Source organism: Pelmatolapia mariae, linkage group LG5 (genome assembly GCF_036321145.2).
Source record: "Pelmatolapia mariae isolate MD_Pm_ZW linkage group LG5, Pm_UMD_F_2, whole genome shotgun sequence".
Classification (NCBI taxonomy): domain Eukaryota; kingdom Metazoa; phylum Chordata; class Actinopteri; order Cichliformes; family Cichlidae; genus Pelmatolapia; species Pelmatolapia mariae.
In genome coordinates, this window is record NC_086231.1 from 29,333,121 (window position 1) to 29,345,478 (window position 12,358).

A 12,358-nucleotide genomic window follows, 5' to 3' on the forward strand; every position below is an offset into this window, starting at 1 on the left:
GCAGAGTCCACTGTTGATGGCTCTCTTATGCACACAGGTCCACAACCCTGCTGGGTTCATAGAGGATTTCATTATTGTACTACAGAAAAAGGTTAACTTAGTTTTATGTTCTCATTACTGGGATACTCAGGGAATCAAAGCACCTCTCATTAACTAGTTCAGCGTGTTCCATCAGCTCTGCTCACCTCTACCTGTCTTCTTCACCTCCTCATTGCCCAGCCCTCTAATTTCTGGCCACAGTGGGCCATGAAGCATCACTCTTTTTAACACCGTCATATTTAATCTTTTTTTCCCTAACAATTTTCTTAATGTTATGCATTGTTCTTACTTGAATCTCACTTCCTCTGCTGACCTTCTCCTCCATCCTACTAATCACCTCTCAACACGGCCTACCTGCATCTTGCCACCACCTCATTTTTCTCGCTCTCTCTTTTTGCCTGGCTCTCTGAGTTCTCTCTGGGTGTCTCATTAAAGGCGCTCTATCTAATGAGATTACGCCGTGGGGATTAATGGTGTGGCTAATTGATAGACACACAGCCAGAGAGGATTAAATCCCTTTAAGTCCCCAGTGGGCTTTTTGGCGCTTCAGCTGACTAATTGAAATCACAGGAATGGACACAAATATACTTCCTGACCCCACACACTGCTCTAACAATCCTTCCTCTATGATGCAATAACATGTCCAATAGTGAGTATGTTTCTTTTCTTTTTTTATTAGAAAATGAAGCTATATCCAAACAATAAGGTCAAAGATTAACTGCATAATCCCCCGGGGAGTCTGGTTTCATGACGCTAACACTTAAAAATACATTATTCCACAGTGAAAAATGAAGTAGGTGTAACAATTCCGAGCGCAGATACAAACCAATCAATTCAAATGCAAATCAAGGTGGAAAAGCAGTGAACTTAAAGCTAGAAAAGTCATTTCATATTTTAAATCATAGTAAAAAAAGACAATCCTGATGAAAAACCAATGTGTGCTGCTTTCAGCGCATTCAACATCAGCGGTCAGTAGGCATTGGTGCACTGCTTTCTGCCACAGTGCTGTTTTTGGTACTGTCATAGGGTCTTATGGCAGAAATCTAAAAATCCAATATTCACAAAGCACTTTAGAAATAAAGTCATACCAATACTGACTTGAAAGGAGAACTATCATGCTCATTTACAGCTGACTGTCTTTATTCTTGGAGTCTAATAAAGTAGGTGAGAGTGGTGCAGCCGCTCACCACAGGGTCGGTCTAAAACCATTTTAGCTCCTCTTCTCTAAGGGAACGCACAACTTTCTTCTGATTGGCTGCCACTGAAATTTAAATATCCTGGTAACGACAGATAGCTGCCCCTCTCTGAACCTGGTTCTGCCAGAGATACTTCCTGGTAAAGGGGAGTTTTTTTATTCCCACTGTTGACACCCGTCCTAAATAAGATGCCTTATTTACCTCCAAAAAATGATGGCACGCTTTCAAAACATGTGTTGTTTATTTTCTGAAGCGCACATTCAGTATCTAGATGAATGAATAAAAGAATTGCAGTACACTGATTAATTGAACAACTATCAGCAGGCGTGGCTAATGAACTTTCCGGTGTCCCAAGGCCAGAAGCCAACAAAAGGAACACGTCTGTCAGAGACAATGCAGACTGAAACGGAAAGAGCATGTCTTCATACACTAGAAAGAAAAAGAAAAAAGTAAAGATCAAAGTATTTTATGGAATAAAAAAAGAACACCAAAAAAAAAAAAAAAGTATAAGCAGGCATCTTAAAAAAAACAATTATATGCTTCAACAGAAGACAAAAAACCAGAAAACATAAATACCCACATATTAAAAACGAATGGGCCAAAAAATCCCTTAAGCTCACTGTAGAGCCACAGAGAGAGAGAGAGCAGCAACTTTTATGTCAATACTTCAAAAATATGTATCTTACAGTATTTTTATTTTCTCAGTGTCTTTTTACAGAGTATATTCATATAGCTTCTGCAGACTATTTTCACATTCTCACCACAGAGTAACAAGTGCTTGGAGTAAAACATTTGGAGAAAAAAAATCATGCACCTTTTAATACATTTGTTGGGCTATAAAAAACGGGAATGTTCAAGGCGACCCCCCCACCCCCCCAAAAAACAAACAAACAAACAACCGCCCCCCCCCCCAAAACAAACCAACAATCTTCCTCAGACACCTTTGTTCCAAGTCATTTCAAGTTTCTTGTTCTTACACTGATTAATCAGATCATGCCTACGTAAGCTTTACACTGTGGAGAAAGCAACACAAAACCATACAGGGCAGGCAAGTGTCTCAACATATAGGCTCTGAAACTTGTGTGTCCACAGAGGAAAGGCAGGCATTCTCCACTAAATTAGAAACCCCCCCACATGTATAAAAATGGTCTCGTCAGGCGCTGCAGTTGTGTTGACAACTTGTGAAAGTTGGACTTCAGCGGAGACCTCTGGAGGAGAGGGTGCTATTCCCTCTAGCGACTCTTAGTGGGTTCCTTCAGGCCATAATTTGTTGGGTTACGATATCCGATGGTATGCCCTGGCTGTGTCCTTCCCTCCTGGGACTGGCGGCTGGGGTTGTTTCATGTGCACCACTGTGAAAAAGGAGAGGAGCTTGACAGGCAGGGCCGGTTTGAGGAGCGCAGGTTTGGGGTGGGGTTGGGGGGTGGTCGACGGGAAATGGGGGAAGTGTCTCCACTGTACTGCACGAACGGCAACCGATCCTGAGATAGCAGGAGTCTGATACAAAAAACACACCACAAAAGGCACTTTATAAAATGACAGTGCTTCTGTTCTAAGGAAATTCAAGTTGACAGAGTTAAAGAGAGAGTCAGAGAGCGTCTTCCCCAAAAACATACTCTTCAGTGTGAAACTAAAGCGAGAGACATTGTTTCTTTTTAACAATGAATCCAAGCACAAATTCACTGCTCCTGTCTCTCATGACCGCCTTGGGACATCCGGATCCAGCGCAGTGAGAGATAAACAAAAGAAAATTAAAATGAAAAACGAAACATCACACTACAAATTTGCCACAACAAAAAAAAAAAAATTTAATATATAAAGCCAGAATACAGTTGCGTTGCAGCGGAATTCATGTTTGCGGGCCTGGTTGCTGTGAGCAAACGGATGCAGCCCATGTATGGGTCCATTCCTCACACGGAGCCTGTGTCGTGTGGTTGGCCACTCCTTGCTGTTTACAGCAACGTCCATCCAGCTGGTCCCGCCTCTCCCATCTGCAACCCCACCCAGCCCCGCGGCGCCGCTCTCAGTCATCGTCCCCTCCTCCGTAGAGGTCAGCTAGCTTCTTAAAGCGGGGGCCCCAGTCGTTGAGGTAGTCGTAGTCCTGGTCCCCTGAGCTGGTGGAGTTGAGCGAGCTGACAGAACCAGCGGTGGAACCACTGCCCTCGTAGTCAAACACCAGCAGGGAGTCGTAGGGAGGAGCGGTGGGGTCGTTGTCTGCTGCCCTCAGACCCTGGAGGCACAAAGACAAGAAAGGCTGAACTCCCACTCTGAGCACCTCCTCTTTATCTGCTCAATTAGTAAAACTGGGCTTAGGCCAATAACTGCTGCTCATCAGAAATATAATGGAGGAGCTCGTTTTTCACATAGCAACAGGTTAAGTGTGCTAGACTATAAAAGGTGCAATAAAATGAAAAATAAAATCTCATCTGGCTCATTCGCCCATGAACACTTTAATGTTGCATCACAGCCTGAGAGAGCAAGCACGTTTAGCGGTGCCCCTGACAATGCCAGTACAATCAAGTACACATGTAAACCAATAATATGTAATGAACTATTGTTGGCCATTAAAAAGATTATGTTTCAAACTTCAAAACCACTGATGTGTAAACCCTTTTATAACACATCAATGAGGCATCGTTAACTTCAAAATAAACACAGGCGGCTATGAGAACGCGACACCAGAGCTTCAGAAAAAAGGTTTTTAAACTTGGACATACATCATTTATGAAGTCGCCTATGTCTCCAGGGTGGGGCAAACTGGGTCTGACAGGGTACTGCGACTCAGCAATCACAGGCCTCTCATCCACCCTGCGCACCCCTGTCGGCTTGTTGATGATGTGGTCCAGAGACTCCGGCTGCTGCAGCTGGCTCAAGTCGTAGTCCTGCATAAAATCCACGGGGGAAAACTTTTTTGGTGAGGATTAGAATAATCATCATAATAACCTGCTTTCTAACTGCAAGCTCATGTAATACTGTACATTTTTTATTGGGAACAGGCTCATTGTACAACTTGGAATGTAGTTGTTGGGCAGGTCTCTTTGCCAAGACTTTGATGTACACTCATTTTACATCAGTGAGAGCTGATCCGCTGTGAAACTGTGCTACTGGGCTTTCTAATGTTTAAGCTCTTTTCTAAACCTGCAGCTCGGCAGACTCAAGCTGTGCAAATCCAGACTCCAAAGTAATTCTGTACTTTTACTGCATATTGAATGTCATACTGTACTGTTTTAGGAGCCAGTATATGCTTCACACTGATCAGAAATGATGCATTATGGCATCAGACGCCCATCAAAGAGTGACTTTTGAATGTGAGCGTTTTTTCCCGAAGCTTTTTTGGATCCAGCTGTGAACTTCCATTGTCAACGAGAACAGCAGAACAGCACACACAGATTCTGTCCAAAATCTGCTTAAATGGAACAAGTAGCATTAACGCTAGAAACTATTCATAGACGTAGCCCCCTAGAGCTATTCATGACGATATACTGTATACTGCTTTATGTGCTACTATCACATTTCACTGTTAAAGCGTGTTCCCCAGTGTGTCGTGCGCTCCCTCATCATGTAGGTAATAATGTAGGTAATATCTGTTCCTTTGGCTTCATGAGAAACACAATAACTCCCTTTGCTGAATTCATGTGCTTAGTAATCTGAGCACACTGTAAACTTGTAGTTTCAGTTTATACTTATTACTCATTTCATTGATGATGAACTGGAAAACTAAATGACGCACAGCCAATGAATGGCCTGTGATTATTACAAATACGTTTACAGCTCTGACATTTTCAAGTCTTTTGTGAAGAAATAAATAATTCAGAGCTATAAATATGAATATGACCAGCTGATAAGCTCCCTGTGTTGCCTTCAGAAGTCTCACACAGGTGTGGGACAAGATAGCTGAGCTTAGTAAAAAAGCATGTTAAAAAAGGCATACTTCATAATGTACTTATGAATTAATCAAAGGCTTCATTGTCAAAAGATTTTTTTAATTAAAAAATGAAAATCTGATCTGAGATAATGGAGTAGGTGTTTATGGGCAAAAAAAAGAGTGTCAAGAGTGGAATTCAAGCCAAATGATGCCATTTGGCTTGAAGGACAGACTGAAAGCGTGACTCACATTTGGAAAAGTGTATTTATTCTCCATAAAGTTTATCCTCTTGTCTAATTCATGACTAATTTTACAGTTGTGCTAGCTAATCTTCTGCGGCCTCTGACTTTATTGATTTTTCTTTTAGATCAAACAATGGCCCACTTGAAGACCTTAAAAAAAGCAAAGAAGTCTTGCTTTCAGTTTTTGTCAGGAAATGCTAAAGTTGTGCTAAAAAAAAGCCCATCAACAATATTTTTATTTTTCCTCAGGACATATTAGTCAGTGGCTTTTGCATGTTACAATCTACTTGATGCTGTCAGAGGCTGAATTACTAATAAGGTTACATCATGTGCTAAAGATCTCAATGAACTCAAGCACGGTACAACAAGTCGATTTGTAAAACTTCTTCCCTCTCAGATATTTCATCATTAACTGTAAATAGTGTTATTGCAAAGTGGAAGTGTTTAGGAACCACAGCAAAGTGACAGCGACCATGTGAGTTACAGGGCAATGTCATCGAATGCAGAGGTGCATAGTACTTAAAAAATGTGTGGTTAGGCTTTCCTGTGTGTGCCCTGGCACCCTCACTGTGCCGGCTGGTGTCATTCCTGGGCTTTTGGTCTATTTGCTGTCTCCCAGCTCCTGAAGAGCTGTGGACTCCTCCTCCTGGCTGTCCGTGCTGCCTGAGTGGGACTGGGATGGGCTATCTGGCATCTGCTGGGTCTCAGTGGGGCCTCGGGCACTGGTGGAGGCATGTTCCTTCTTCCTGCATGTTTCTGGCTCGGCACACTGGTGTCCGCCACAGCTTAGTGCAGAGTTAGTATAGTTTTGTATTTTCTGATGAGTTTTTATTTCTATTTAATTTTGACTTTTTGGTTTTTTTGGATCACTACGCAGCCTGTTGCTGTGTCCGTTTATTTGTCTAACCCTGCTGAAGTATTTGGTTTCTAGGTTTCATTTTGCTCTCTTTGAAGAGAGGTGAATGTTGGGTGGTGAAATAGAACAGCAACATAGAGACCCTAAACTTCTGACTGTAAATATTATTACTTATATTTACATGAAAACCACAACTTAATTATTCTTGCAAATGTTTTACTGGAAAAAATGCCAAATGTTTGCAGGGTTTAACCTCAAATATGAATGCTTATCTTTCTTATGCATGAATGCATGATTTCACAGAATATTTTATCGCCCAGTCATGTTGAAATAACATGAATATTCTGAATCTGTGGTAAATATTCTGCTGTGTGTTGTAATTGTGACTGCCTTTCCCTGTTTTCTGACATTTGCTAGACAACGCTATTAATGATTTAATCAATAAGGCAGGACACAGGATGTACACTCAGTTGCTGTGAATCCACTGGGCAATTATCTACGCTGTTCTCAAACAGATGCAACTGGACATCACACAGTCTTTGTACTGTGGAGCTGGCAGGTTAAAGACTGTTTAATGTCTGATCTGACTGCAGTGGACATCTGCACCTCCTTAGTGTAATGTCTAAGGGCTTCTGCACATGCATGAACAGGTCTATAGCTTGTTTCACTTGTTACTTGTCAATGCACTGTAGAGACCAAAGAAATTTCACATGTGGGGAGTAATAAAGTCAGATAATATAACAATACATTTCAGAGGATTTTAAGTCAGTAAACACCATCACTAAACAAAAAGCTGAAAATTCATGTTTCACAGTACCTGGTCCTCCTCTCCTCCTCCCTCTTCATCATACTTGAGGATGTTGTCCCTGACGTCATCCTCAGGGTCAATCAGCAGGGGCTTCGCTTGCCGCTCCTTTTCCCTGCGCTTCATCCACACCACAAACAGCAGAACCATACCTACAATAAAAAAGATTATTTTAAAACGAAGAACAGCAACTGTTTGCCAAGAATTAATGTTGATTTTTGTTAAAACCATGCAGCTCTCAAAGATCAGACAGTATTTGTTGTACTCACTGAGTAGTATGATGATGCAGATGAGTATGGCAATGATGGCCCCAGTGCCAAGGCCAGCAGCTGCCACGGCTCCCGTGGCACTACAGTCCCCATTATCATCACACGGACACACTTTGACCCTGATTACAGAGCGGTTGGACAGTGGAGGGTTTCCCGAGTCTGACACAATTATGGGAATCTCGTACACACTTGCTTCCAGGTAGGGAATCCTAAGCCGCAGCTGAGCATAGTCACCTGCAGAGCAAGAGTTAGCATGTCAAATGTCATAACAGTATAATTAAAAATAAACAAGTATGGATTGTTTGGAAGGGTTCTTAGGAGAACATGGCAGCACAACTTAGGTTTAATAAACTGAATAAACTACAAGACTGGAGATATTTGACCATAATGCACAGTGCAGCACAAACACCTAATGCTGTCGTACTCTCAAGCACGGTGGTGGTGTGGTGATGATTTGTGCTTGTTCTGCAGCCTGGGCACCTTGAAGCCACTGAATCAACCATGAATGCCTCTGTATACCAAAGTATTTTAGGCTGCTGCAATGGGCCAAAGTCCAACCTTCAACCTGAATATGGAATCTTAGGAGAGCTAAATAAATTCCCCCACACCTCAATGAACTGAACCAACGATGTAAAGTAGACTGGGCCACAGTTCCTCCTTGGTGATTGAGACTAATAAAGTCATACAGAAAACGATTACTTTAAGGTATTTTTGCTAAAGGCGATGCTACAAAATACTGAAACATCTATGTTTTTTCACAGGAGTGCAACAAATCCTGTGAAAGCTTTCTTTTTCACATGACTGTACATAAAACTGAAATGTACAGCTGTATAACCTACAGCATTTATCACTCAGTCAAGCTAAGACGAGAGCCTCAGCGGGGAAAGAATCCAGGTATGTGATCAGATTTGTCCTCAAGACAACTGCTGTGATACATCCATCTGGGTGGATTAGGTGACAGATTGGATGCTCGGGGGACAGAGAGATGAATGGATCTCATTTGTCACAAACAATAGATCGTACGTCAACAGCGGATGGCACCCGCATCTCTCACTGTGAGCTTCGTGAGACATTTTGTTAAACTTGGACTTCTCTCATAGCTGATAGCGATCCCCCCGATTAATGCTGCCAGTTATTCTGCTGAGAGGTTTATGGTTTCATTCAGAATGATGATGTGTCATTTCCCCACAGCACTTAAAAATGAACCTCACAAGGGTCCAGTTCGCGGGACCGAACTTTATTAAACACAGTGTATAATGACTAATACCGCTCAGTCTGGAAATAGTCCAGTTTCGTCGAACGCTTGCAGGAAAAGAAGGCAGCTCGAAGACAAACGGCCCTATGTTGGGGTCGGCATCAGCATCAGAAGCTGTGATGTTGATCCTAGAGTTGGGGCGTGCTCGTTCGCACACTTGCGCCTCCCGGGGTATCAGCACGGGCGCGTTGTCGTTTACGTCGATCAAGTAGATCTGGAGGGTTCCTGTCCCGCTGGCTTGAGGCGAACCTGAGGGGAGGCAAGAAGAAAGAGAGAAGACAGAGAGATCAAAGGAGGAGATGGTGAGATAACAACATAGTAGTGAGGCAGAGCGGTGAAGATAAAATGATTGGAGAAAGAGAACAAAGCCCCCCAAAAAAAGGCAGTTTGACGAGAACGCTACAGAAGACAGTAAAACATTCGTTCCATTTTTGCCTCATTTTTCGAGCTGATTCAGGTGTGAAACTGAGAAAATGAGATGGGCACCAAAGAATCAACAAAAGGAAAAAAAATAAGACGTTTTGTTTACAGAGTGGGTGAACGTGGAGGGACAATGCTGTATACATCTGTAGTGGAGCACCGAACACCAAACAGCATATGAAAGGACATATAAATGTTTTAGTCCTTGTATTTCAGAGAAAAGCCGAGGCGAGACTCATATTGGTGGGGAAAGCGCTCACATAAAGATTGCTGTTATCTGCACTCTGGAAAGCCTACTGGGAAACAACTCAAATGCTAACCCCTTCACTGCATCCAGAAGCACAAGCTCATAATAACTTCTTCTGCTTGCCAGACCAGAACAGAACGGAATAAGGTTCGAAGAAATGTTTTTGATGTTTATTGCATTGTTAACAGCAAAAAAAACCCCTTCAGTGTGGTTTGATTACAGTACTGCTGTCTTCCTGACTTAGAAATATACCTTTTTTTTTGCCACCGTTTCACTTGATTTTGTACAACATGGTGCTGGGAACGAGCACCTCGTTGTTTTTCCAAGTGTACTGCTTGCTGTCAAAAAGTCAGATTGATTTTGAAGTTATGCTGTGGTCCGTCTCAAGTTGGAGCAACTTCAAAAGAGTGAAAATGTGTGTAATGAGGTTGAACTCTAATGTGCACGGGTGTTAACTCTCGGACTGTATGTACGGCAACTGTGGTAACAGATTAAAAACGATGCTTACACAGGGCAGCATTGCATTTGGACATGTGGACATGGTCAAGACGGCCTGCTGAAGCATCAGAATGAGGATGAAAGGTAATTTAAGCAGGCTGGTCTGAGTATTTCAGAAAGTGCTGATCTCCTGGGATTGTACTGCACAACCATTTCTAGGGTTTACAGAGAATGGGCTGAAAAAACCTAATCACAACCAAGGCATGCAGAACACCACGTTGAACCTGGAAGCAGATGGGCTACAGCAGCAGAAGGTCATTGTACTCAAATGGCCTCCACAGTCACCAGACCTCAGTCCAACAGATCCCCCATGGAATCTGATGGAACGGGGACTTTACATCATGAATGTTCAGCCACCAAATCTACAAATGTGTGATGCTATCATGTCAAAGTGGACCAAAACCTCTGTTTCCAGCACCTTGAGAACCTATGGCTCAATAAATTAAAACAGTTGTGCCGGCAAAAGAGGTTCCAACTGGCTACTAGCATGGTGTACCTAATGAAGAGGCCAGTGAATGTAATTTAGTAATGCAATTCTCAATAGCAGTGCAACCCCCAAACTACAGATGAAGAAACCACATGCGACGCTCTGTTAAACAAACAGTGATATCTCGTGGCCTTGGTATTCAATCGACAGCTTCCTGCACAGACTTTCAGCGAACTGAACTAAATGACTAAAGCAGTGCTGCATAGAAAGAGTTTACCCCAGCAGTTCATCAGTGCTGTATTTTAACTTTTTTTCCACTGTCAGACAGTAACTTGGTGCATCAACTATGTAAAGGTCTGTTGCCCCGGGCCCCAAGGCTTATCGACCGTCTTGTCTGTTATGATTGGCTGGGTGCTTTGTTGCTTCTTACGCTTCGCTTGAGGAGAATAAGTAAAGAGAATTTCAATCAAAGTGGAATATATCCCCTTGTTGACACTGGACTCTAGAATCGGTAGGCAGTCAACACTTTGAGCTTAAGCTGGTGTGCTTCAGGGCAACCAATCCCTCATTTCTCACTAGAGTAAAAACACCTGGGTCCCTCCTACTTACACCCAGGGCAAGCATCTCTATTTGTAGTGGTTCAGTTCTTTGTCTTCATACATTGTTGCAGCAGCAGAAACAGATACACAGAACCTTCCCTGACAGATCCTTTTTTCTATAAGAGACATGAGCATGAAGGTCACTGCGGCTTTAGATACTTTATACAGTGCAGTGTATGAATCATTCACAATTTATCTGCACTACATACAGCATCTGGTAGGAAAGTATCACGTATATGGCATATTTAACCCTTACAGCTTCCTTTTACTGATTTTCCGTGCTGCAAATTCACAACAGTTTGCTTGTTTACATGAAGCTTTCATCTGATGTGTGCTCATTTTTAATCACCCGTCGCCCCATCCCCTATGTACATCTACATGACGGTGCAAAGATCTTGAGCCAAACCTCATTTCTTCATATTTTGCTAGGAAAATTGCACAGTTGTAACAAATCTCAAATTCAGCCTGAAGATTACTGACATCCAATACAGATATTTGCACACAGAGATTTCTCTAAATTCTCAGACTCTTGATGATATTACATGCATGTATTGTGAATGATGAGATATTCAAAGTCTTGGATTTTACACTGTGAAACATTATTGTGAAACTGTTCCACAATTTGCAGATTGGTGAACCTCTGCTCACCTTTACTTCAGAGAAACTGCGTCTCTGAGATGGTTGTTTCATACAGTCATGTTACTGACCTGTTGCCAGTTAACCTGATTAGCGGAAGAACATTACTCCACCTGTTTCTCTTACTACTGTCTACTTATTCAGCCTTTTAATCCTCTGTCGCAAGTTTTTGAATTCAAGGTGAGTTAATATTTTTAATGCAGCAGTAATCTAATATCTTTTTTATGCGCTACAATGAAAAAATATGGGTTTATAAGATTTGCAAATCCCTGCATTCTGATTTTATTTCAATTTTACAGAGCATCCCAACATGTTTAGAATTCACTGTGTACCGTGCACTATTCTGTACTCACCATTTGTTTATTTTTTCCCTATCAAAGTTTAATTTAGATTGCTTTTTCTTAACCATATCCACGGTGTAATAGCAGAGGGCGTCCTGAGGCAAATCTGTGATATTGGGCTATGCAAATAAAATCGACTTGACTTGATTTGAGAGCTGCTTTATGCAAGCCACTGCTAAGACTCTGCAATCACCCTAAACTGTTTTGTCAATAGAAACACCTTCCCGGAAGCCACAGTATAATATAATACAGATGCACCTTAAAGTCTAATCCTAATAATCCCAGTCATAATATCTGATCCCTGCCAAAGAAGGAAGAACTCTGTGTGAGAAAACATTACTTGATTATGCTGTGACCTGTTCGGGTTGATGATGCATGATAATAAAACCTTTTTGATATTGTGATCACTGGAAACAAGCAAGACTAAAAATCACACTATGAAATGGCCAAAGCTCTAACAGTTCATCCTGATAATGTTGACATTTCATTCCAGTCCTTTTAAAATTCTTTGAAATTTTCCAGTTAAAACCCCAAATATAAGCCTATAATTCAGGAACTCTTTGGCTAAATTTCATGGGAATTCATCCAACAGCTACTGAAATATGTGAATGTGAACCAAAGAGGCAGATAAGATAGCAAAAGATGGTTAAAACATGCTACTGC

General features: G+C 41.9%; 1 protein-coding gene across 3 annotated transcripts in view; it reads right to left on the bottom strand.

The window, feature by feature from the left end:
• Positions 1-2,162: 2,162 nt before the first annotated feature.
• The window catches only part of cdh4 (cadherin 4, type 1, R-cadherin (retinal)), a 212,901-nt gene continuing 202,705 nt past the window's right edge, over positions 2,163-12,358 (bottom strand). For all 3 annotated transcript variants that reach the window (XM_063474658.1, XM_063474657.1, XM_063474656.1), the window contains 5 exons: positions 8,540-8,776; positions 7,273-7,506; positions 7,016-7,155; positions 3,953-4,117; positions 2,163-3,465 (listed from right to left, as the gene is read on the bottom strand). In XM_063474658.1, coding sequence (XP_063330728.1) covers positions 3,259-3,465; positions 3,953-4,117; positions 7,016-7,155; positions 7,273-7,506; positions 8,540-8,776 — 983 coding nt within the window. In that variant the 3' untranslated portion in view covers positions 2,163-3,258. The remainder of the gene's footprint in view (positions 3,466-3,952; positions 4,118-7,015; positions 7,156-7,272; positions 7,507-8,539; positions 8,777-12,358) is intronic.